A 26,023-nucleotide genomic window follows, 5' to 3' on the forward strand; every position below is an offset into this window, starting at 1 on the left:
AAGCCTCTGACCCCACACAGGGTTGGGGGTGGGGTGGACAAGGGGCAGCTCCTGGTACCAGGGGCCCCGGAGCGACACTCTCGGCTCCGGAGATACAAGAGGGCAAATGGAGAGAGGTTCCCATGCAGGCGAGAGTCCTTAGTCCAGGCCTTGACTTGACTGCACAGGAAGGCCTTCCATCAGGTTGGGAGATTATGCACTGCTCATTAGGAGAAAGCCTATCCCATCGTCCAAGCACAGCAGGCCTTGATGAACAGAGACAGTCCATGGTTTTAGAGCTTTATTGTAGAAAGGCAGGGGGAAAGAGAGAAGGTAGAAAGAGAGAGAAAGAGAGAGAGAGAGAGAGAGAGAGAGGGAGAGGGAGAGGGAGAGGGAGAGAGAGAGAGAGAGAGCAGCCATGGTCAAGAGGAGAGAAGGGGGAAAAGGAGAGAGAGAAGAAAGGCTAGAGAGTAAGAAAGCTTAAAGGGAGAGAGGTAAAGGCTTAGAGAGTAAGAGAGAGAGAGAGAGAGAGTAAGAGGAAGAGTAAGGAAAGTAAAAGCTTAAGAGAGCTACATAGGGCTGGTGAGATGGCTCAGTGGGTAAGAGCACCTGACTGCTTTTCCGAAGGTCCAGAGTTCAAATCCCAGCAACCACATGGTGGCTCACAACCACCCGTAATGAGATCTGACTCCCTCTTCTGGAGCATCTGAAGTCAGCTACAGTGTACTTACATGTAATAAATAAATAAATAAATAAATAAATAAATAAATAAATAAATAAATGTAAATAAATCTTAAAAAAAAGAGAGAGCTACGTAACTGGGAGGAGTCTAGCCTGAAGGTCAGAAGTTTGGGACATTGTCTACATGACTACTAGCCACGAGCCTCTCCTGTGGGGGCTGTGGGAGCAGTAACTTTGACAGGAGACAGGGGTCCAGGTGAGGGAATGCCTTCTGTCCCATGTAGGTGGGATTACCACCACTAGGTTTCACCGGGTATCACAACCTCAGCTCGACTGGAGACTAGGCCGTCTGTGCATAGCCCATTGCCCCACAGTAGTATATACATAATACACAAATATATGTGCATATAATATATGTATGTACAAAATGTATATATGTATATATACTGTAAATATGTTTGCATGTATGTATATACTTGTGTGTGTGTGTGCACATTTGCACACATGTAGAGGCCAGAGGCTAGGTCTGAATGTTTTCCTGAATCGCTGTCTAACTCATTATCCAGGGCAGGCTGTCATATTGAACCTAGAGCTCATCAACTAGACAGACTAGCTGACTAGTGAGCCCCAAGAATCCTGTCTTCTGTCTCCCAGCACTAGCGTTACATGTGTGTGCTGCCGTGCCCAGCAATTTATGAGTTCTGGCAATCCAAACTTGCTTCTCATGTTTGAGCAACAACCACTCTGTGGGCCGAGCCATTCCTCCAGCAACTCTGGTGACTTTTAAAGTTGTCCTGAATGTGTGAATGCGTCCTACATTATGGGGTGGCCGTGAGACCACCTAGCTTGATGCAGAATGTAATGGTTTGGATGGGAACTGTCCTCCACAGGCTCATGTGTTTGCAAACTTGGTCCATAGCAGGTAGTGCTGCTTCAGGAAATTAAGAAAGCTTTAGAATGTGGGACCAAGCTGGAGGGAGGCAGGCCTTAAGGATTTATAGCCCAGCCCAGCTTCTGTTTGACCTCTTTGCTTCCTGGCTGATGACACGATGTAAGCAGTGTCCAATGGTCCTTCTATCTTCACCGAGTTGCTCTTGCTTCTATGGCTTTCCCCATCATAATGGACTATTCTACCTTGAATCACTAGCCAAAAATAAATTTTTCTTCTCTTAAATTTTTCTTAGGTATTTTAATAACAGTGATGGGAAAAGTAACTAGTGCAGGCCAATAGGATCTTTACATTATTTTATGTGTATGCGTGTTTTGCCTGTAGGTATGGCTCTGCATTCTGTGCATGCAGTGCTCAAGGAGGCCAGAAGAGGGCAGTGGATCCCCTGGAAAATTATATGGGTTCTGGATCCTGGGTCTTCTGGAAGAGTGCCAGTGCTCTCAACTGCTGAACTACCTTCCCAGCCCCAAGATCTTGATGTCTTCATCATGGATAGCTGTGTAGCTGTTTCCTCAGCATTGAAACATCTCTCCAAAGCAGTACACAAGACTTTCATGTCTCAGGAAGTTCCTAAAACAAGATTCACAAGGTGCCTCCCTGAGGTGTAGAATCGGGAAAGATTTGTGGGGAGAGGAGACCTGTTGATTTGCTGAGTTGCCTGCAAGCAGAGCAAGGGGTGCCAAGGATGCAGTTTCACAAGTTGTCACCCATGCGGGGGTGGACTTTTTGGTAATGCCTTTGACTATCCATGTTCCAGTGAGTAACCTTAACAAACTCACCACTTCACTCATGTCTCTCCAAGGAAAAAAATCACACAGCATGAGGTGTGACATCTTACACCTCCTCATAGATGGGAGCTGCCCAACAACAGGCCTCATGGGGGTGGTGGACCATTAGCAGAAGAAGAAAACACAGAAGGACAGGAAGGAGCAGCGTCAGGGGTGAAGAGAGGACGAAGAGAACACAGTCTTCTCAGAGAGATGGAGAGAGGGCATGGAGTGAGTTCTGGATCCTGGGTCTTCAGTAGCTCCCTCTGAAGAACTCTGAAGAGGTGGGTATTAAACTGCTCCTACTCCACAGCAAGAAGGGAGTTTCCCATAGCACTGAAGAGAGCTAATTCCATAGAATGGTAAGGAGTCAGTTTTCAGAAGGTTCAGACCTGGGATAGAGGATTGAGTGTATCAGGAGATAGGGTATTTCAGGGGGAAAAAAAAGATATTGGCTGTGAGGGACAGCACCTGAGCCTCCATTCACCATCCACCAAACGCTTGCTTTGTGCTATGCACTAAGGGATGGAGGGTTTTGTGAATATTTCTAGTGATCTATATCTATCTGTATCACTATCTATCTATCCATCTATCTGTTCATTATAACATTAATAAAATGTTGTTATAGATCTGTGGGTAAGAGGCTTCAGAAGGGCACTGAGAAGCAGCTAACTGCATGCATAAGTGTGCTCAGATTTGCAGGAGACCTGGGAAATAGAGACAGAACAATACTCAGAGGAAATGACCTTTGAGCTGAGCAGAAAGGGTGATTAAGAGGCAGGGGGTGAGGCTGGAGTGATGTCTTAGTGATTAAGAGCACCTGGCTGCTCTTCTAGAGGATCCAGGTTCAATGGTTTACAACAATTTGTAACTCTAGTCCCTGGAGATCTGACAGCATTTTCTGGTTGTCTTGGGCACCATATGTATATGGCACACAGACATACACATCAACTAAAACAGTAAATAAACAAAATTTCCAAAAATAGAATAAACCAAGAGGCTGGTGGATAGCTCCACCGAGGAAGGGCTTTGCATAAGAGTACAGGGCACGGGCAGAGGTTTGGGGGCATGAAAGAGTATGACCTATGCCTCAGCAAGGTAGTGTGCCTAGGATAGTATGCATTCCCTTGACCTTCTAATTCACCATGTCCTTTAATCTGGAGAGATCTGAGGTTTTAAATAGGTACCCTGGTGGCAGAGCCGAGGAGGGTTTAGAGTGAGGCCCAGGAGCAGGGGTGGGAGGAGCATCTGGGTGTGCCTGCAGCAGGGCCAGATGAATTGGAAGAGGCCTAAAGCAGCATGGACAGGGTCCAGACCTGTTTAGAGACAATAAGCAGACTGACCAGACATCTGGTTAGCGGGCAGGAAGCAGGAGACTGGGCAGAAGCCAAGTGTCTGGTTTGGACCATTGGGTGGATGGTAGTGTTCTTTGTGGCACAGGGGAAGCCTGGTTCATCCATCTTCAGTCTCCATCATGGCCCTCTGGGGACTTTGCTCAGTTCCTTTTCTGGGTCCCAGTGGCGAGCTGTTTCCTGTGTTCACTCCTCAGGGGTTTGAAGGCTCTGTTTTCCAAGCCTGTCCTCCAAGCTCTCATTGTTACTCCTGGGGCTCAGAAGAGAAGTTATTATTTGCTAGTGTAACCAGTGATGTGCTTTCAGGCATAGAGATAAGAGAGGGATCCCTGACCCTCTGGCTCCTACCCCCAGTGACTCGTGCTGTCACTCAGCAGCCATGAGCACACTGGTAGGCACCTGGCGTGGGTGAGATCCTGTGCTCATGAAGAAGTGAATAAGACCTTTTTTACTGAAAGGTGGGAGTGTGTGTGTGTGGGAGCTGACAAAGGCTTCTTTTGAGTTTATTTCAAGTCCAGGCCACAGTACATTTGTAGGCCACAGGAGAAGGTGCCAGAAGCAGCAATGCTGAGAAGACAGGCTTCTGGACCCCAGTGTGGCTGAGACCTGAGGCTAATTTGCTGGGCAGGTGGAGGTTGGTCTCAGCAGTAACTACCCTTGAGGACTCCTGGGGTCACTGGCGGTTGGAGCGCACAGGAGATCAACGCCACTAAATAGGTCATCTTTAAATCTTCTCCCCTCTCTTATTCGTTGGGTGGGAACATTTCCGTGAGCCCTAACTTTCTTTTCTATCAAGTAGGGTGAGTTTTTCCACCTTCCGGGGGTTGTCTTCTGAGCTAGGTGGGATAACCTATGGAAAGCACTTGGCACACAGTAGTCCCCAGCTACAGGAATACTCACACCTCTTGGGAATAGCAATCAAGAATGCAAGGCATGGGTTCCCTTACGCTGACCATGCTACCATCCGAAGAGTCATGGGTAGGATCATGAATGGCTTAATGCAACTTGATAAGAAAAAGAACTTCATGGGGCTGGAGAGATGGCTCAGCGGTTAAGAGCACCGACTGCTCTCCCAGAGGTCCTGAGTTCAATTCCCAGCAACCACATGGTGGCTCACAACCATCTGTAATGGGTATCTGATGCCGTCTTCTGCTGTGTCTGAAGACAGTGACAGTGTACTCATATATATGAAATAAATATGGCTGGAGTGAGCGAGGCTGGAAAAATATATACAAAAAAGAAAAAGAAGAAAAAGAACTTTAAAACTTATTTTAGGGTACAGGGGATACTAAAAATGATCCTTGTGGCAAAAAGGTGTAGGCTCCGAGGTGTGGTGCTATTTACTCGACATTGCAAGGTGAGTCAGCGACAGCACACGGACTTACACTTGGGGTGCTGATAGTGAGACCATTCCTCTTTTCTCTGTCCTACCCCTGAAAAGGGGCCAGTGAGCCGATCTGGGCAGTCATCGGGCTCTCATTTCTGACACTCACCTCCTATTTCCCCTATCCTAGACTAGGCGTTGAAACAGGTTCCCAGTATCTGGCTTCCCGTTCAGTTCACCTAGGCTTCTCAGCAGGGACTGTCCAGGAAACCCCTTTTGTGTGAAGCAGGTGTGGGTGTGGGAAGGCTCTTTGGAGATGAATCACCACTGCCTCCTCCTTGGTGAATCATGGCTGGGGCTTGGGAACAGCTAGCTGGTGGACAGGAGGGAGAGCGAAGAACTAAATTGCAATGATACATCTCAACCACCAGGGGGCAGAAGCCGGATAGGCAAAACCGAGCCAACCACTGCAGTAAAACTTGTGGCATTCAGAGTTTGGGAGTGGGTGGATGGAATGTGAGGCTGAATCTCTTTGTCAGCCTCTAATCTCCATCCTTGCCCTCTGGGAACTTTGCTCCTTTTCTGGGTCCCTGTGGCAGGAAGTTTCCTGTAGTCACTCCTCAGGGGTTTGTAGTTCTCCAAGGCTCTGTTTTCCAAGCCCTTCTCATTGCCACTCCTGGGACTCAGAAGAGAAGTTATTATTTACTTATTTATTAGTGGTGTGCTCTCAGGCAGCGAGAAAAGGGACCCCCTGGCTCCTACCTACCCACTAGCCCCAGTGACCCCTGCTGCCAGTCAGCAGTCATAGACGCTGGTAGGCACCTGGCGTGGGTGAGGTCTTGTGCTCATGCAGAAATGAACAAGACTCAGTATTCATCGGTGAGCTCACCGTGAGGCAGTGAGGGCAAGAGAAAGCAAGTAGGCAGCGAATCTGCCTAAATAGGAAGACGTTAAGACAGAAGGGAGGGCACGAGGAGTGCTTCGTATGTGCCAGGGCAGGTAGAAACTGACTCTAGCTGGGTTAGAGAAGGCCTTTTATGTGGCCTTCAAAGCATAGATGGGATCTCAGCAGAAGGAGACGCCATGTGGGGGTGTGGGCACGTTCTCACCAGGATGATCAGTGAAGCCAAGGGCCTTGGTTGCACCGCGTGCTTGTACCCGTGTTCAGACGGTGGGAGATGGGAGGGAGGTTGGAAATCAGTGGGTATTAGAGTATGGAGTATTTTACTGTGCACCTTATGGAAGAGACACACGTAGTTTCTGAGAGGAACCTGGCTGATGCTGGTTCAGCTGGTGGAGGTAGTCACTGTGAGCACCAGAGAGTTTCTGTTGAGTTCTACCTAAAGTAGGTTGGTGAGGAGCTCCCAGGCCCCGGGGAGGAGAGGTACACTGAGTGGCTTTGCAAAGGTTTAGAAGAGGACACTGGAGGACCCAAGACCTACTTTAACTGTGCTGTGCAGGCTGGTTGCCATGTGAGCCCTAGGCAAAGGCCTGGGAGTCTGACTCTGCTACCTTTCAGATTTCAGCAGCGTCAACACCAGCGTCTCCCTAGGTGCTGCCAGGTGAGGGGCTGCACTCTGGTGCTTGTGGGTTGGGGTTTCCGGCTGCTGCTCTGGCCCCGGGGAGCAGGGTGTGCCGCTGACTCACCACCTGGGTATCTGGGCTTGGAACCACGGGTGAGTCACCCTGCCCTGGGGGAGCTGAGAGAAGCTGCTTGGTGTCTGGAGGGGGAAGAGAGCTGGGTCCACAGGAAGGGCGGTGCCCAACTGGGGATGGGGTAAGGAGCGGAAGGGGGCAGTACGGAGTCCGAAGTCTTAAAGTCAGCTCCTCCTTGAAGACCCCTCCCTTGGGCCCAGCTAAAGGACACAGTGTTTGTTTTTCTCCATGGAGAAGACACTCTGGGGACCGGTGAGGGCCTGAGGGAGGGCATGGCTGGGTCCAGGCCCCTGTTTTCAACTCTGGGCAGGGCAGTCTTTCCTAGCCACTCACTTCTATGGAAAACGAAGAAGAGGAAGCTCATGTCTCCCTTTCCTCCTCTTTGGTGCTCTCTTGCATTCTGCACAGACTCTTGCTCACTGCAGCTGTGTCTGATGCAGAGCAACCTCCATTGCTCCTTTTGAAGCAGTTTTAACCAGATCCAGTCACCTCAATACCTCTTTAAGAGGTGTTCTGGTGCCAGGCATTTACAGCAAAACAAAACAATAAGAAAAGATTTCTTTGACTTCCTGGCATCCTCTTCTGGATGCCCCAGCTGTATTTTTGGACGCCAGTTTTCTAAGGGTGGTCAGGACTGTTTTTCTCTCTTTCCACATGCACGCGCGCGCGCGCGCGCGCGCACACACACACACACACACACACACACACACACACACACACACACGAGTGAGCACAGGCTGTGAAGTTCCCACCCACTCTGTGTCACTGCATTCTCTGACACTGGAAGGAACTGTGACTCACAGGCATAACATGAAAACCAGGCTTGGAATGAGTGTCTAGGCTCCAGAATAGGAGCTGTCTCCTCTCATCCCTGACCAGGCTCCCTATCTTAGTCAGGGTTTGTACTCCTGCACAAAACAGCTTGCACTCCCACATCGCTGTTCATCACCAGAGGAACTTGGAGGCAGGAGCTGATGCAGAGGCCATGGAGGAGTGTTGCTTACTCTCTTGCTTCCCCTGGCTTGCTCAGCTTGCTTTCTAATAGAACCCAGAACTACCAGCCTAGTGATGGCACCACTCACAATGGGCCCTTCTACCTTGATCACCAAGTGAGAAAATGCCTTACAGCTAGATCTCATAGAGGCATTTCCTCAAGGGAGTCTCCTTTCTCTGTGATAACTCCAGTTTGTGTTAAGTTGACACACACAACTAGCCAGTACACTCCCCATTCCCACCACACCTCTGTTTTCTTGCTGGGGCCTAGATGAGCTCAGGTATGCTCTTGGTTGGGCCTGGAGGTTCCTCCAGCTGGTGCTGAGACCAGTGCTACCTGGGAGGGAATATATGGGGTGGAAGGAGGCCAGATTTTGCCAAGAACAGGTTAGGACAAGTTCTGTTTCTCCAAAATGACAAATTGGAGGTCAGTTGGGCTGGCATATAAATCTCTACCCTGGGTGTCTTGACCATTTTAATTCCTCCTGGGTCTCTCTGCTATCTGATCTGGTGAGTACCTCTGTCCTGTAGAGGACTTGGGTTTCTATCTTCGTTCCATCTTGATCCTGGTCCTTGTAGATTTTCTTTGACTTGCTGGTGGGATCTCTCATTTGAAGGGATCCTCTCAGTGAAGATTCAGGTGGAAGGGTCTTTCCCACATTCTCCTTTGAGGGCTTAGGGGCTTACTCTGTTGCTTGTTCTCCAGTCTCTGTGTCTGAGGTCTCTGTGTCTCTCAGTTTAGATATGACTATTTAGGGAACTTTTTTTGGGGGGGGGTGGTTAGGCCTAGGAATAGGTCATGGATATGTGAGCGGTGTTTTTATAAGAATCCTGGGGTTGGTGAGATGGCTCAGCGGGTAAAAGCACTGACTGCCCTCCGAAAGTCCTGAGTTCAAATTCCAGTAACCACATGGTGGCTCACAATCACCTGTAATGAGATCTGATGCCTTCTTCTGGGGTGTCTGAAGACAGCTACAGTGTACTTACATATAATAAATAAATAAATCTTAAAAAAAATAAAAAAATATTAAAAAACTATAAGAATCCCCAATTTGAGGCAGATACAATGGAGCCGGCCGGTAATCCCACTCTCAGGAGACTGAGGCAGTAAAGTCATGAGGTCAAGGTCACACTAGGTTGTACAGTGACATGTCACAATCAATACTGAGTTGTTCTTGCTTTTGCAACGTCTCGGATTCTTTTAGGACTAAGAAGGCAGAGAGACAGGCTCTCAGTGCTTAGCCCTGCCTGGGTCCCTAGTCCTGTCTGTAGTGGCAGAGCCATGCCCAAGGCTACCTCCTGTGCTTTTCTAAGTAGATGAGGGTGGGACTAGCAGAGCAGGGCTGGCAGCGCAGGCTGGAGGCTTTCCTGACTCCAACACTGCCTCCTCTGGCCTTACTCTGGAACCCACTCAATATTCTTAGAGGAATTTGGAAGAGGTGACCCCTGACTTCTGACCGTATCTCTTCAGCTTCTAGCCTGACCACAAGACACTGGCCATTTAATTTCTTCAGTTCTAACTTCAGCCGAATCCTTCCTGTTGGAGAGGATGTTGAGTCACTTACATCCTGCCTAGGCCCTGACTGCAAAGAACCAGCACTGTGCACACAGCTAAAGCTCAGCCTGGTAGCAGGCACACCTGTCACTCTACGAGCGTCCCTGGTATGAAGAAGGAAGCACTCTTGCTTACGGGAGCTTAAGATGGCAGAGACTCTGACCTAGAGTTTGTGAACGGTTTGATCCCGTCATGGAGTCTTATACTCCTGGGCTGTTCTGATGATTATTGCCAGGTGATTCTGGGAGCCCATGGACACATCTGTGCTCTGCATTCCTGGCACAGATAGGAATCCAACTGAGACTCTAGATATCCTGCAACCCCTCCCCTTCTCATGCCTCTCCTCATCTCCCATTGGACACTCAGGCTGGAAGATCTACCTTCAGAGATAGGTCTTCAGGACACAAGGTTCTGCTCTAGATGACTCGCACAGCACAGGAAAGTTTAACGTCTGGTTACAGTGTAAAGTGGAAGTGTGGACCCTCGTCCTTAGACAGCCATACTTGCAGGGCAGAATGCAGGCAGGCGGTGACTTGTCATTCCTGGAGGGGCTTGGTGACACAGAAGCAGGCCTTGGAGACTGGACTTAAGGCGTCTAGTGACCTGCAATAGGTTGTGGATGTGATGGTCTATACCTTCCACAAGTACGCCAGTCAAGAGGACGAGAGGCTCAAACACAACAAAGGGGAGATAAAGGAGCTTTTGCGTAAGGAGCTGCTGAGCTATGTGGGGGTAGTGAGGCAGGCCAGGAGGGGAGCCTGGGCTAGGTAGGGCAAGTCTGTTCCTGCTTTCATTTCCAAGGTGCCTGCTAGTGCCAGTGCCAGGGTGGCACTGAGGATTTCCCATCAGCCCTCATTTCACAGTCCCTGGGGTGCCCATTAGGTCTATATGTGAAAGGGCTATTGATGGCTTCAGCATTCTTGAGCACAATGCTATTGGGGGCTCCAGAGTCTATCTGTCTAATCCTGTAATTGGCTAGTTGAATGGTCCCAAACTCAGAGAAAGGTAGCAGCTGGCCATGGGTCACACAAGGACATTATTGGTGGGCATTAATTTCTCTTTTTATTTTACACATTTATATGCCAAACCAAGAATGTATATAGAGAGAGTGGATTCTAGCCAAGACATACACCCTGGGGCATTTGCCAGAGAAGCGCTGTGACCTCTCAATTTGTCTCCTGCCCTGTACAGACTAATGGGTAATTATAGAGCTAGGTCTCAGAACTTAATGTATGAGGCAGGTCTTGCCCCCCCCCTTCTTCATTTTGGGTTAATTCTTTTTCATTGTTTTGGCTGGTATGGAAAGGTTTGTCTTGTTTGAATTCATCCTACTGATGGGGGGTAGGGAGGGCAGTGAAGCTCTGATTTTCTCATTATCAAGATGAAGCTGGGGCCTAGCAAAGATTAGTTTCTTCATACTCTGAGGAATACCCAGGAACCCCCCCCCCCCCACACACACACGCACACACACTCCAGTAGGCCTATTGGAGACACTTACATCATAAGTCTATCTGTCCTTCCTTACTGACCTTCTTGGTACCTCACAAGGGTTTCCCGCCCACGGTAGACCTGGCTGCCCATCTTGGAAATAAAAGCTGCACGCTGATGTCAGGGAAGGTGTTGGAGGTGGGTTGGGCAGTGCCCCACTCCGTGATGACTCCTGTCCCTGTCACCTTCAGGATAACGTAGATGATGAGAAGGTGAAGAAGGAAATGAACAACCTCGATAAGGACAGTGACCAGCAGGTGGACTTCCGGATGTATGCCCTGGTTCTGGTGGATTCTGCTATCTGGTTTAATAACTTCCTTGAGGGGTCCCCAGCGCTCCACTACCTGCCGTGGATCTCTTGGTTGAAACAACTCTCTATCTTTTTAAGTTTGTATTAAATAAACTTTTGTTAGTTTGCTGGTGGAGAGTATTATAATGGCTCAGTGATGCCTTGTGCCTTGACTGGGTCAGTTAAAGGCCTGGGAACAGAGGAGATCCTGGTTTCTAACACCTTCCGTACTGTACCCCAACTTTCTGAGGCCAAAGGTTCTACTCTTTTTTTTTTTTTTTTTTTTAGGTTTTTGGAGGCAGGGTTTCTCTATGTAGCCCTGGCTGTCCTGGAAAGTACTCTGTAGACCAGGCTGGCCTTGAACTCAGAAATCCGCCTGCCTCTGCCTCCCAAGTGCTGGGATTAAAGGCGTGTGCCACTACTGCTTGGCCTCAAAGGTTCTACTCTTTGGGATTTCACATGAATGAAATTTTGGGAATTGAGGTAGGCTGGTAACATTTTATTTGGTTAAGAAAGGTATTTTAAAAAGGAAGATTGGGAGCTGGGTGTGGCAGTGCAGATTTTTAATCCCAGCACTAGGGTGGCAGAAGCAGGTGGATCGCTGTGAGTTCAAGGCCAGTGTGGTATATAAAGCAAACTCTAGAACAGCCAGGGCTGTTACACAGAGATACCCTGACTCAAAACAAAACAAAACAAGACAAGACAAGACAAGACAAGACAAGACAAGACAAGACAAGACAAGACAAGACAAGACAAAACAAGACAAAGGAAGGTTGGTGGCATGGTGGTGCAACCTTTATCCCAGTACTCAGGAGGCAGGGGCAGGGGCAGGGGCAGGGGCAGGGGCAGGGGCAGGGGCAGGGGCAGGGGCAGGGGCAGGGGCAGGGGCAGGGGCAGCACACACAAAAAATATAAAACCCACCTACAACTACAATCATTTTATCTACCCCTCCACTAATTCTAACTTCACAGAAGGGAGGATACAATCCCAGAACATAGCACAAACCCTGACACTGAAGGCTGTAAAGGGCCAGAGATCCTGAGAGCTACTTGGGGTGGGGGTGGGGGTGGGGGTGGGGATGGGGGTAGGGGTGGGGAAGGAGTTGTTACCCTCACCTGCTCTGCAGTTTCCTTAGGATTCATTTGCAGATCACAGGCCCTAGGCACTGTGCTTGTTTTTAGAAAACCTTTTTTCCTATCTGCTTTCAAGTGGGTTAGCTCAGTTTTGAGTTTACTCCCTCCTTCTCGATCTCTGATAAAACCCCTTAGGAGCCAGGCTCAAACCAAAAATCCTTATGGTTTCTACCGTTTTTTTCCTAAGGCTGTCACTTAAGTTGCCACATATTCTGCATTCTAAAGTATATCAGGTGACAGTTTGAACACATGGCTTGCTGTACCGTGACAAGGGCCACCAGCTTTCCATCCTATAGACTCTAAGCCCTATATTTCACTTTTACCTCCATCCAATTTCATCTTTTAAGTTATTACTCTTGATTGATCTTTATAGCTACTGGCTTTTCTACCACTTACACAGCATTCAGAAGTTAATCGAGGCTTGACCTGCAATACCTTAACTAAATTAACATTTGAATGTCCATGTGGTTAGACTTCTTGGTGGACAGTTCAAGTTTGGTTCAGTGACTTATAGATGCCCTACTAGCTGTCTGTTGCTGTATAATGAACCACTCCAAAATATGGTGGCTGGAAACATACATTTATATCTCTCATGGTTCTGTGGGTAGGTTGGGAAGAGTTTGGGGAATCTTACTTGGGGTGTCTCAGGCAGTTGTAGATGGAAATTGAGGCTACAGTTACTCAAGGGTGCTCTGTCAGCTTTGCACTTGGTGCTGGTTGTTTTCCTGGAGCTCAGAACTGTCAGTGTGCTGGCTAGATTTATGTCAACTTGATACAAACTGTAGTCATCAGAGAGGAAGGAGCCTTGATTGAGAAAACATCTCCATAAGATCAGGCTGTGGGCAGGCCTGCAGGGCATTTTCTTAATTAGTGATTGATGGGGGAGGGCCCAGCTCATGTGAGTGGGCCCTCTTCTGGGTTGGTGGTCCTAGGTTTTATAAGAAGCTGGCTGAGCAGGCTATGTGAAATGAGCCAGTAAGCAGCGCCCCTCCATGACTTCTTCATCAACTCCTGCCTCCAGGATCCTGTCCTGTTTGAGTTCCTGTTCTAGTTTTCTTCAGTGATGGACTATGATGTGGAAGTGTAAGCCCAATAAACCCTTTCCTCCTTAACTTGCTTTTCAGTCATGGTGTTCCATCGCAGCAATAGAAATCCTAGCTAAGACATTTAGCTTACTGGATCTCCCTCCAACAGGGTGTCAAGAATGTGGGCTTCTCTCTTTTATCACCATGAAAAAGACCCTTTGTCCTGGATAGACCCTGCCTTGGCCTTGTCTGCCAGCCATATATGTGCAATAAAGACAGAGCACCACCTGAGAGCAAGAGGCTGTCTTGTAGCCTCTCAGTGGCTCCTTCCTCCTCTGCAGAGCTCTGTCTGATGTACTCTACAAATGACCTTCACATACATCAGAGCTTTCTTGGGAAGAAAAAAAAATAATCAGAAAAGCACCGACTTTCATCATCATCATCATCATCACCACCACCACCATCACCATCACCATCACCATCTATTATTTTACTTAAAAAAAAAAACCAACCTTTTTTTCCTCCAAGTTGTTAACATACCCAGCTAAAGTAGCCATATTACATAGCTAAGCTCTCAAAGATACAGGTAAAACCCTGCATAGAGAGGTCACTACTGCCATATCAATAAGACAAAGGCTCTTGAGGAAAAAGCTTTTCACGTCTCATCTTCACTCTGCCTTCTAACTAGAGTATGGTCACTGAGTATAACAGCCATGTGTGATCAGGAATCAATGAATATAGTGTAGTGGATGGTGTGCTGTAGGTTTAAAGAACAAAACAATAAAAGGATGCTGGATTTCAGATGGGGCCTGGACACAACTCGAAGAGCATGAGTGTGTGTGTGTGTGTGTGTGTGTGTGTGTGTGTGTTTGCCCACAAGCATGCTCCTGGGAATTCTGAACTACATCTTAAGAATGTTTCAGCTTCCAGTTTAGCCTCTTGTACTGCTCTCTCTAAGGCATCTCAGAAGCTAGGGGCCATGCTCTGAGAAGCCCAAGCTGTGTGGGGACACAGCTTCCTCCTAGGAAACTCTGATGTGTGTATGGCTCATTTGTAGAGCACATCAGGCAGAGCTCTGCAGAGGAGGAAGGAGCCACTGAGAGGCCATGTGACAGCCACTTGCTCTCAGTGCATCTGCCTTCATTCATATAGGGCTGGGAGATAAGGCCAGGCAGGCCTCTGGGACAAATAGTTTCTATTCATGGTAATAAAAAGAGAGAAGCCCACCTTCTTAACACTCTGTTGGAGAGGGACCTGGTAAGTACAGGTCAGGAAATCATGATGCCAGTAATTAACATTCTCGGGGAAGTTTTCAAAGCTCTTGATGAGCACACTGTTATTTTAGCTTCATGGTAACCCCAAAGGGGCTGTCATTAACCTTTTTACAGATGGGAAAGCTGAGAGAGGCAGCTTTAGCCATTTGTGATCCCTGCTTCTGACCAGGTGCTCGAGATACTAAAGCACTGGCCATTTAATCTTCAGTGATCCTGCCCTTTGCAGATGAGGAAACAGAGGCTGGGATTCATAAAATAAGGAATAGTGTCAGAGCATGACCCACATTTATAAGAAAACTCCCCATCCCTTTGGGACACTGGGATGGTGGGCTGGGCCTTGTTCCTCTTTCTGAAACCATATCCAGAAACCATCTTTGTGTGACCTGGAGGGGACCCAACTGAACAGGGTTCAGAGGTACCTGTCCCATCATCCTGAATCACAGGGAGATGAGACCCCCATTCAGGTGGTTGGCTAGTGACCTCTGATTTCTTTTGGTGTGCCATAGGTGCAGGGCTTCTCAGTTTTGGATTTGGACAGTCAGTTGGGCTATTGGGGCCAGACTTACCTTGCTGTCTCTGAGGTTTCCCCCACTTGGAGACGTTCTAAAGAGGCTATTCGTTCCTTCTGGTATCTGTCAGACTGTCACCAGACTGTTGAATCCTGACTAAGGAGCTTCCCTATTCTCTGTGCTGAGGCAGAGGAGGGTCTGGACATCACTCTGCTTGTCAAGGATCTGTGGCCAGATCTCCCCTAGTCTCCTGAAATTGCTGTTGGGATGAGAAACACAGAAACCCCACCTCCTGTCGTATCAGCGTTTTATTGTATGGCTCCACCCCGGGCTAGGGATGGACTGTGCCTTTTTTTCTGTGATCTAGATGGAATAGGACACCAAGAAACGTGGTTGGTATGAGTGTGGTCACAAGGTGGTGATATGACTGTGAATTTTGAAACTATCTGAGTTACTCTTATCTTGGTGGCTTTAGCCTCGAAGGGCAAGGACAGAGGTTAGGGTAAGCTGGTCTCCTACTAGAAGCCCCAGACAAACATTTATTAAATGACTAATGTGCCTCTGTGCAGAGTTCAGCAGAAACTGACCCAAAGGTTAAGGTAGCAAAGGAGACAAGCACAAATGGTGGAAATCCCTAGCGTTTTTACTCGTAGTTATTGCTAGAGCCCAGGGTTGTGCTATGAAACCTAGGTTGTGCTCAAATCTTCAGCAATCACCCTGGTTCAGCTTTCCTTGTTCTAAGAGAACAGGCAAGCAGTGCCAAGCTCAATCTCATCGTGTTTTAGCTATCCATTAGACACTCTTGTGGGCTGGAAGGTCAGTAAAGTGGCTTTCAAGTAAGACCTTGAAAAGTACCCTATGTGGCTTCTATCATTTTAAACCAAACATCAGAGATGTCAGTCGCACTAGCACAAGACCTGCCCAGCTCATCACCTCCAGAGCTACTGATGTTCAAAGTCAACTAGGAGCCAGCAAAGCTAGAATTAAATGGCGCCACACTTAAGAGCATGTACTGTTTGTGCAGAGGAACTGAGCTCGGTTCTCATAACCCACACGGCACTCAGTCATGGGTTCTGAGAAGATGGAGTGAGCTGGTACCCTACAGTTCCCATGTGGGACACTTCATCTCTCCACCAACCCACTCTTCTCATCTGTGCAATGGACACAGCTTGGTTGTCAAAGCAAGTGATAGGTCTAACCTCTGCAGGCTCTTGGTTTAGATTCTCTCTTCACCTCCCAGTTCCAATACTGTAGCTTCAGTTCTGACTCTAGCTTCCTCACTGGCCTCAGTAATCAGATACCCCTTTCCAAATGTTCTCCATACATGGCTCAGAAGATCAGAAAGGATGTCTATTGTTTCAGTTAAGTTAATTTAGCCTCCTGGGGCTATTGGATATGGGTGGTTACTCTAGACAAAGGGCTTAGGACCTTTTGCCAGAAGTAAATAGTGTGTCCAGATCCTTGGGACACCCTATCTTATTTTTCCCCTTGAGGTGCAAGAGCAGATGCTGTCCTTTAGAAGGGTGATGTATTTTCCAGGGATCGTAGGCGATGGTGGTGATAGTGAGGAGAGTCAGAGCTTTAGCTTGTAAGAAGTCCGGCCAGATCGGCTAGCATCTGTGCTCACCCTTTGCACACTTGAGGCCAAGCTTCTCAGTCTCCAGCCACGACACATTTTCCAGCGGTCAGCTCTCCTGTCCTCAGGGAGTTAGTTATGCAAAGTGAGAAGCCATGGTCCTAGGCTCAGCCTAAGGGTGGGAATGGAGCATGTGGACAGGAAAGAGCAAGAAAGATGGAAGATAGCTCTAGTCCAGGCCTTGGAACTGGGGTCCTCTGCTGTGCACTGGGACCACTGCAGAAAAAGGATTTAGGGAAGAGTCTGGAAACTTCAATAGGGCAGGAAGATTCCAGAAACTTTGTTCTTTTTTTGGGGGGGGTGGGGTTGGTACAAGGGAAGAGAGTTTAGAGTCATTGCTATCATCTTTATGGAGGCAAAAGTGGGCAAGATGACCTGGTGAGGAAGGATGGGGTCTAACCCCTTCCCCCCAGTAATCCAGGGAAACTCATATTAAATTGAACTCAGAGTCCAGAGCACTCACATTGCCACAATAACTAGTAGCAAAATGTATTTGCAAAAAAAAAAAAAATTCTGAGACAAGGTCTTACTACATAGCTCTTACTGGCCTGAAACTTGCTATGTAGACTAGGCTGGACTTGAACTCACCAAGATCTGCTTGCCTCTGCCTTTTAAGTGCTGGGATAAAATACATGTTCCCCCATATATGGCAATACTTAGGATTCTTACGGTAGGAATCTTTGAGATAGGAAATTAAGTCTCTAACAAGGTAAAGTGCAGACATGGTGAAGTTAGGTGCTGAGGTGGGGTGGAGTTCTAAGTGAAGGCCCAATTAAGCATTCTTTCCATGTGCATTCTCCAACTCCATGTCTCCAACAAGGCATGCCTCTAGGCCTCTCCCAGCTTTCTCTCGGTGGACAGAGAAGCTGTGTTCTCAGGGGCTGTGGCTGTGCCCAAAAACGTGAAGGGCTGTTGGATAAGAAAGTGGGCTCAGGAGCCAGGCTGCTGGGCTCGTCCAGCCTATTAAACATTCCTTTGTTATTGTCTGTTTCTCCCACTAGATTGTCATCTCCCTTGAGAGGGACTGTGTCTGTTTTGTTTATGCTATACCCCCGATGCCTAGTATCAGTGCCTCTAATTACTTGTATAAACAGTGACTAGCAAGCCTGCCACTCATTAGTCATATGATTCCGGGCAAGTTGTTACCTCTCGGAGTTAACATTTACCAAGCCTTCACTGTATTTTAGCAGTGTTTATTCCATGAGCCTTGCTTGTGCTAACTCAAACTCCACAAGAGCCTTATGAGATGGTTACTATTTTTATTTCCATCAATGAGGAAAATCAGGTCACAAGAGCAGAGATGACATGCTTAAGGTAGCTGGTAGCAGAGGCTTAACACAGATGAGATTAAGTCATTGACCTAGAAGCAAATTAATTGTTGGTCTACTCTGGCCCCTCCTTCTGCGGCCATGTGACCCTCTCCGTCCTGTGTCTCAGACTGCTCATAACTCCTTGCCAATAAAACAGAGTTAATCACAACTCATACTTCCTTCTGCCTCCATTGCCCACTCCCCTCATCCACAGCCTGGCAACCTCGAAGAGGAGATTGTGTCCCAGACAAAGCTGGGTACCGAGCCCAGGGTGAGGGCCATACAGGCATGAGGTTTTTTGTCACTGGCCAGGAAGCCAGGTTTCTCTTCTCCTTCCTGTATTCTTCTGGGTGTTGTGTTTTTTTTTTTTTTTTTTTTCTTGTGGAATGGAGAAGCTTTGGGGTGGGAGAGAACAGAGAAGCAGCAGGAGGGTATTTCCATGTCTGGTCAGTGGTGGTCTCCCCCATGCCAGCTAAGAATGGCAGGGGAAAACAAAGAATAGCCAGAAATGCCAGGCAGAATTAAAATGATCAAGTTCAAACATCAAAGACCAACAAGGAATTAAGCCCAGACATGGTGGTGCACACCTCTCACCCCAGAACTTGGGAGGCAGAGGCAGGCAGATTTCTGTGAGTTTAAGGTCAGCCTGGTCTACAGAGTGAGTTCCAGGATAGCCAGGAGATAGCTATGTAGAGAGACTCTGTCTCAACAAACAAAACGAGTTCCTCTGTGGTTGGAGAGATGGCCCAGAGGTTAAGAGTACTTGCTGTTCTTGCAGAGGACCCAGATTTGGTTCTCAGCACCCACATCAGGGGGCTTACAACTATCTGTAACCCCAACTCTGTGGGGACTCAGTGCCTGTGGCCTTTATAGGTACCTGCACTAATACAGACAACACTCACAGACAGACACATAAGGGAAAATAAATTACAATCTTTCAAAATAAAATCAGATCTTTAAAACAACAATAAACCAAACCAAACAAATAAAAACTTGTTTAAAAAACAAAAACAAAACCGAAAACCTCAAGTGATGGCAAAGTCTGTGAAGCTGAGCAGGGCGGGCACCCTGAGGGCTCTGGCCATACCCACTCTCAAATTTGGGTTTGATGATTTGGGGGAAAAGACACAAGATGAAGCCCAGGGCTCACAGAGGTGATAAGTAGAGACTTGATCCTGGAACCCCATGGGGTAATATGCTTAAGCCAAAAAACGAACACTCTGCCCCAGGACTGCCTGGAAAGTCACTCGCCCCAGCACAGAACACAACAGTGGAACCTTGTGAGCTCTGGAGCTTGGGGACATGCCAGCTTTCTCATGAATCTGTGACCCAAGTTCATCCATTATCACTTGGAGCAGAAAGGCAAGAAAGTTCAAGCCCTGACAGCTGGTGGCTGCCTCAGAGAACAGCCTTCTCTCTAGGCTTCAAAAATACCTCCTTTCCTCCAGCGAAATAAGCAATTCACAGTCAAAGGCCACCCAACACTCAGTGCTCTGGAGGCTGGGCAGAGAGGGTGTTCCATGGCCTCAGACTCCTCACCTGTAAATAGGAGCCTTAGCCAGATGCTCCCAAGGTCTCCCCTGCACAGATACTCTCTGGAGGTACACCCTAAGAGAGCCCAAGATGTGTCCCCATTTTGTATTCTTGGTCTCTTCACAATAAAGAGCTCAGTAGAGGGATGTGTGTAGCTGGAAGATGCAAGCAGGAAGCTGTTACCAGTTCCCAGCTTTGGGGAAGGGCAGAGGGGGGAATGAGTAGGGGAGCGGTGCCTGAGACTCTGACTGGGTCTTTGATGTGTGCGTTGCTAGGTGGGCGGTGGGCCTGTAATAGAGGCTACTGAGGGATGGAGGCAGGGGACCCTGAGGGCAGCCTCAGCGTTGACCTACTTGGGTCCTTATAATTGCTCCCTTCATCTCTCGAGAGGCTACAAATAGGGACACCCAGTTGGTAGGCTCCTACAGCTGAAGCAACAGCAGCAGTGGTGAGTATGGTTGCTTGGGAACTGCATTGGGCTCGGAGTTGGGGCAGCTCAGAAAGCCCTCAACAGGTAGCCTGTTCCTGGAGACAGGGTCTGGATATGGGAGCAGAAAGCTGATGTGAGCAGGTGATGGGGACTCAGAGGGTCCCTTGTACACTAAGGAGCTGTAAGGAAGTTTGTTTTGGGTAGTGTGCCCAGCCACGATCTTGTACTGATGTGGGGGGGACAGTAGCCAGCTATGCTTCTGGGGTAGCCCTTAGTGAGCTCCGTGCTTTTGCTCCTTGACTCTTTGCTTCATTCCTGGGGACGAGTTGGGACAGGCCAGGGCTGCAGGAGAAGAGAGGATTCCTTTGAGTCTTCAAGCCCTGTGCTTCTGAAATAGCAACTGAAGTGGCGCCAGGCAGGCTGGGAGGAATCAGAAGGGCTCAGAGGAGCCGAGCTCCTGGGATCACCCCTCTTTCCTCTCCAAGGATCATGGTGCTTTCCTCTTCTGGGAACATGGATCCTTGCTGCAGTGCCAGGCTATCACAGAGAATTAGACCCCCATAATGCTTGACACTTCAGCCCCATTCTCCTACTTTCCTGCCAGCTACAGTCTTGCTAGCTATTTGCTCCCCATAGAGGGAACTCACCAGGAAGAGTCTTGGCTCTGGCTACCCTGTGTTGGAGGACTCTAGTCCCCCGAGGGAGTCAGGAGTGAGTCATTGGACTCACATGGAAACAACTCCATTGCCTCCCTGCCAGCCCAGGGTTCGCCCAGGCTGCATGGGCAATGGAAGGGGACAATAGATGTGGGGTGAAGGAAGGAATTCTAGGAAGTGTTTCCCTTCCATCTCAGTGGGGGACTCTTCTCAAAGCCTTCTGAGGTCCCCCGGGGGATGGGAGGATAGCTAAAGGATGGAGTAGGTCATAGATGAGTAGATCTATGTATGAACTGGTGGACTCTGCAGACGCCACCTGGTCCATGTTTCTGACTAGGCCTGTGAGGCTAGATTATCCCACTTTGCAGATAAGACAACTGAGACCCAGAGAGAAACAGTTCGCTCAGGGCTTCAGAGTGCACAATAGAATGAGGGTCCTCAATTGCAGTTTCTTTGAGTTCAGGGTAGGAGGCATAGTGAGGTGGAGGGGTCCTGTCAGGCCTCACCACTGCCTCTGGCATTAGCCTCACCAGGATCTGGACAAAGAAGCCCTGGGCAGGGCTTCCTGTGCAAGCTCTTACAGGATGACGCTCCAGGTCTCCAAAAGGCAGAGGCTTTCTAGGATCAAGGGCAGCATCACATGGAATGGTGCCCAATAAAAGACTGAGAATTCCCAGGTGTTGTGATGGGAAACGATGGGAGGGAGTCAGAGTCAGAGGGAGGCTCCCAGTTGGGGTGAAGGTGGTAGATATTCTGCTCCTGAGGAATTTATGGTGATGTCAGGGAACTGAAACTTCTGTCTAGAAAAATCACAACAGGCACAGCGGGGAGGTGAATTGATTCCTTGCGAGTCATACCCTTGTTTTGTGACAGTGAGGATGACCCGGCCCCTGGAGCAGGCAGTAGCTGCCATCGTGTGCACCTTCCAGGAGTATGCAGGGCGCTGTGGGGATAAATACAAGATCTGCCAGTCGGAGCTCAAGGAGTTGTTGCAGAAGGAGCTGCCCACCTGGACGCCGGTGAGCACCTCATATCTCTCCCCACTTGGACTCTGCAAATCGTGGCCTAGGGCCAAGCAGCAGCATAGGGTAGCACATGAGCTGAGACACAGGGCTGGGAAGGGGGACTGAAATGGGTGTCTTATCAGGTGGGTAGGATGAGGTTGGCCCCATGAGGGTTTTGGTTTGGAATGGGGCAGCCTAACCATCGGAGGGGAGTGGTGTGGGAAGCTACTTTGGCTCCTTATTCTGGTTTCCTGACCCTGCCTTCTCATCCCTTCCACAGAGTGAGTTCCGGGAGTGTGACTACAATAAATTCATGAGTGTTCTGGATACCAACAAAGACTGCGAAGTGGACTTTGGGGAGTACGTGCGCTCACTTGCCAGCCTCTGTCTCTACTGCCACGAGTACTTCAAAGAGTGCCCCCCTGAGCCTCCTTGCCCCCAGTAGCCTCTGATCCAAAGGTGTACGCTATCCCAGAAGGGCAGGGTCTGCTCCAGTCCTCCATCTTTGTCCTTGAGGTGGTCCTGGGTGTGTAGCCACACCCTTCCCACTCTCTCTGTGGTACCCCTTTCAATCTAGACTTGCCAAGTTCTTGATGTGCTAACCCCACCCAGCTACCCATGAGCTTTCGAGGCTTTCCTAGGGATGTCTAGCTTGTGAGGGGTGGGACAGTAGCCAGCCTTTGCCGCTTCTCTTCTTGGAAGGGAAGAACATCTCTGCTCAGCCATGTGCACACAACTGGGACCGCTGTGGCAGGGGCCTCCTCAACTCCCAATAAAGAAATGTCTTCTTGGCTTACTTTTGTTTTTTTCTGATGGGACACACTGGGCCTTGGGACCGAGTCCTTGTTCCTTTATGCTCCTTACTACTGGAGGTAGGAGGCTTACCATGGAAGGCATGGACCCCCAAAGCGGTGTCAGGCCCTGTAGAAATGCACACATTTCAGGAGGGTAGGGGTAACACGTGTCCTATCAGATGAGACTGGAGGGTCTCTGTCTCTCTCTGTCCCCTGTCTTGAGATAGAAGTCCTTATCTTGGACTTTCAAGGAGGACAAGGGGCTCCTTGGGAGGTACTTCTGACCAGATGCTGCAAGGAGAGTATGGTTGTGGGAGCCCAAAGCCAAACCTCCATCTAACCTTCACTCAATCCCCGAATTTGTACCCTATCCTTAGAGATTAATCCTGACTCCCCCTTTTACCTATTTCCTCTTTAACTCTCTTCTTCAAGCTGAACATTCAACCCCGAATGCTCCTGTCATTCCTCAATATCCTTACTCCAGCTTCCATCCATTCGAAAACCTCCAGGCCACACTGCCACCCTAACTCCATCATGGCCTCCTAGGTATAGCTCCTACTTCATACCTGGGGTGGTCCCAAGGTCCCTCCTGACTTGCTAGCCTCTATCCTGGGTCTTCCTGATTGTGACAAGAAGCTGTTTAGGCTGGAGGGAAGTGCTGACATTGTCCCACTGGCTGGGGTCACCTCCTTCGTTCCTGGGCCACATATTTCCAGGGCAGCTCCTTATCCCTTGCCCATAACATCTCCATCTCCTTTCCTGTGGCCCACACCTCATGTCCAGGTTGCCCGTTCTCAAAGCTTCCTAAACTTCTGGCTGAGCTGTGGCTGCTTGGTGGTGTCCACCCCATCCAAGTCTCTGCCGTGCCCACTGGAGCTCACTCACTACTTGATTGTGCCTGCTGGGGAGGGAGCAGGAAGCCTGGTTCCCAGACTGGGCTGGTCGAGGGTGCTATGACATTTACTACATCAACCAACAGCAAGAGCACAGTATCCATGTTCCCCCATCCTCTGCATGGGCAGGGCCTGGCAGGGTATAAATAGGTCAGATTGTTGGGCTCTCCCCAAACCTCTCTATTCAGCACTTCCTCTCTCTTGGTCTGGTGAGTTGTGTTGGTCTGATAGCACTGCTAGCGGCATTAGAGGCTGAGGCTAGGGTAGAAGAAAGGGGGGCTGCTGGGGGAACAGATGTCTTTAATAAATCCAGATGAGAGATTCTGATGTGGAGGTTCATGTATGTGTGTGTGTGTGTGTGTTTTTCACGAGAATGAAAACCAAAAAAAAAAAAAAAAAAAAAAAAAGTGTATAAATGGCTACATCTGAGCTCCCGGAGGTTTTGAGATACTGAGGCTGGCTTGCATGTTGCTATAGTGTATATTGGTGGTGCTTGGGAGTCACTGTCATGCATAGGATGCTGACTCGTGTTGCTGGGTAATACAAGACAGTGTGTGGACACTCGGGTACAGGAAGCAAAGCGAAGGCATCAGTAGGCCTTTTTGTTTTACAGTATTTAAATTACAGTTTTTATTTGTGTGTATGAGCGTATGGGTTGGGCTGGAGCAAATGCCAAGGCGACATTGTGGGAGCCAAAGGACAATTTGTGTGGGAGTCAATCTGTTCCTTCTAGCATGTGGGCTGTGGGGATCAAACTCAGGCCCTGGAGCTTGGTGGCAAGCACCTCTACCCACTGAGCTATCTCTCCAGCACCCTCCTGCAGGCATTCGTGTTTGTAGTGTGTCTTATTTTTAATAGCCCTATGAACATATAGCACCTAGGCCAAGAAAGCCTGGCTTCCCCACCCTCTCCTCTTGCATCCCTACCTCTGCCACTTCATCTTACTCCTATTAGGCAGCTGGGGTTTTTCCACTTTTTTTTGTCTGCCTCTGGGCAGGCAGCCAGCAGCCGCGCCCAACGCTGGGAGGGAGAAGAATGGGCCAGGGCCTGGTGCTTGTGGTTGAGCTGTGGGAGTGAGTAAGCTGATGGAAAACTGCTGTTGTTGAGGCCAGGACTGAGAGGCACAGAAAGGTGCTGGCATGGATCTCCAGAGTTTGAGGGGTAGGCTTTGCAGGTTTCAGAGCCCAGAGCACATGTGACCTTCTTGCCATCAATGGGTCCCATTCCTCTGATCTCCCCAGGGGGTGAGGTCCATCTCTTAGAGAGTTGGCTGGGATAGAGCACTTAAAATGGGGACAGAATGAGTGTGATTTGGGTCATGCTCAGCAACACATATCCAGTTCTCAACACACTGTTGGCGTGGGTTGGAGAATGTTACTTTTGTGTCTCCTGCCCTTAGGTCTCAACGGTTACCATGGCAAGACCCTTGGAGGAGGCCCTGGATGTAATTGTGTCCACCTTCCACAAATACTCAGGCAAAGAGGGTGACAAGTTCAAGCTGAACAAGACAGAGCTCAAGGAGCTACTGACCAGGGAGCTGCCTAGCTTCCTGGGGGTAAGTGGGTCCTGCCTGTGTATTGCACACGTGATGCATCTGCAGGAGGAGGCTGGGGCTGGTAGGCACTAGTCTTGATGCAGTACTTAGCTATAGCTGGCATATATCCCTGCTCTGGGTGCTTGGTACGGAACCACAATGAACCACCTACTTCACACTAGCCCCCAGCTGAGACAGGCTTAGGATGAAGATAACTGAAGAGGCAGAGGAAAACCAAAACAACCACATTAGGCAGTCAGTGTCTGAAACCACAGCCTAGATCAGGGCTGTCTTTCCGGAGATGGGCACTAGAAATCGAGTTTTTATTTGTGAAGACATGATCGTGGAGGCACACAAATGCCTGCAGATTATCCTCTCAATAACACCTTATATTAGTTAACGGATCACTATTATGACAGTTTCCTATTAAGATAATTAAAACAAGCACGGGGAAGATGTGGTCACATCCTTTCCCAGCTATCCCATGTGTTCATCCCATAGTTTAGCCCCGAGGCTAGCAAGGAGTGCTTGCAAACCTTCCTGAGCTCCTGACTGGAGGCAAATATCTGGTTTGAGTTGGCTTCTAATTGCTCCTCTTCTACTGCCAGAAAAGGACAGATGAAGCTGCATTCCAGAAGGTGATGAGCAACTTGGACAGCAACAGGGACAATGAAGTTGACTTCCAGGAGTACTGTGTCTTCCTGTCCTGCATTGCCATGATGTGCAATGAATTCTTTGAGGGCTGCCCAGATAAGGAGCCCCGGAAGAAGTGAAGACTCCTCAGATGAAGTGTTGGGGTGTAGTTTGCCAGTGGGGGATCTTCCCTGTTGGCTGTGAGCATAGTGCCTTACTCTGGCTTCTTCGCACATGTGCACAGTGCTGAGCAAATTCAATAAAAGGTTTTGAAACTATTAGCTGTTGTCTGAGAGACTGGAGGCTATGGGCTGAGGGCTGTGGTAGAGACTGCTGGAAGTTGACCTGGAGCTTTGTGGGGGCCAAACTAAAAAAGGTTGGGGAGGGGTGGGTGGCTTATTTTGAGTACATTGCAAGTATGTATTTGTGTGTGCGTGCTTATGCATGCGTGCATGTGTGCGTGCGTGTGTGTTTGTGTGTGTTTACGTGCTCCTATATATGCAACAGAGCAAACTCCGGGAACACTAAAGGCAGAAACCACCAGAGGCTTAGCTTGAAAGGCTCCAGATGTGTGCTGTTAGCCAGCCCACAGTTCTCCCTCCTCTCTCCAGCACTGCCTCTGGGC

General features: G+C 48.9%; 3 protein-coding genes across 13 annotated transcripts in view; all 3 read left to right on the plus strand.

Moving 5' to 3' along the window:
- Positions 1-22,340, plus strand: part of S100a3 (S100 calcium binding protein A3) — a 42,351-nt gene extending 20,011 nt beyond the window's left edge. For 2 of the 9 annotated variants that reach the window (XM_017319509.1, XM_030252482.1), the window contains exons 2-4: positions 1,934-2,660; positions 21,414-21,559; positions 21,825-22,340. In XM_017319509.1, the coding sequence (XP_017174998.1) occupies positions 21,419-21,559; positions 21,825-21,989 (306 nt within the window). In that variant the 5' untranslated portion in view covers positions 1,934-2,660; positions 21,414-21,418 and the 3' untranslated portion in view covers positions 21,990-22,340. The other 7 variants (NM_001355597.1, NM_001355600.1, XM_006501176.3 and 4 more) reach the window with 7 other exon arrangements.
- Positions 9,881-11,142, plus strand: S100a2 (S100 calcium binding protein A2). Its single transcript, NM_001195760.1, has 2 exons — positions 9,881-9,988; positions 10,936-11,142. Exons 1-2 carry the CDS (start codon positions 9,881-9,883, stop codon positions 11,140-11,142), a joined length of 315 nt encoding a protein of 104 aa, NP_001182689.1.
- A 1,063-nt stretch (positions 22,341-23,403) lies between the features above and the next one.
- On the plus strand, positions 23,404-25,679 carry S100a4 (S100 calcium binding protein A4). Of its 3 annotated transcripts, none has more exons than NM_011311.2 (3): positions 23,404-23,440; positions 24,631-24,786; positions 25,374-25,679. In NM_011311.2, the coding sequence occupies exons 2-3, from the start codon at positions 24,646-24,648 to the stop codon at positions 25,536-25,538; spliced, it is 306 nt and encodes a 101-aa protein (NP_035441.1). In that variant the 5' UTR covers positions 23,404-23,440; positions 24,631-24,645; the 3' UTR covers positions 25,539-25,679. The 3 variants fall into 3 exon arrangements, with proteins under 3 accessions (NP_035441.1, XP_006501240.1, XP_006501241.1); XM_006501177.3 differs by lacking the exon at positions 23,404-23,440 and adding an exon at positions 24,265-24,362; XM_006501178.3 differs by lacking the exon at positions 23,404-23,440 and adding an exon at positions 24,295-24,392.
- The last annotated feature ends 344 nt before the right edge of the window (positions 25,680-26,023 follow it).

This window comes from Mus musculus, chromosome 3 (assembly GCF_000001635.26).
Source record: "Mus musculus strain C57BL/6J chromosome 3, GRCm38.p6 C57BL/6J".
NCBI lineage: Eukaryota > Metazoa > Chordata > Mammalia > Rodentia > Muridae > Mus > Mus musculus.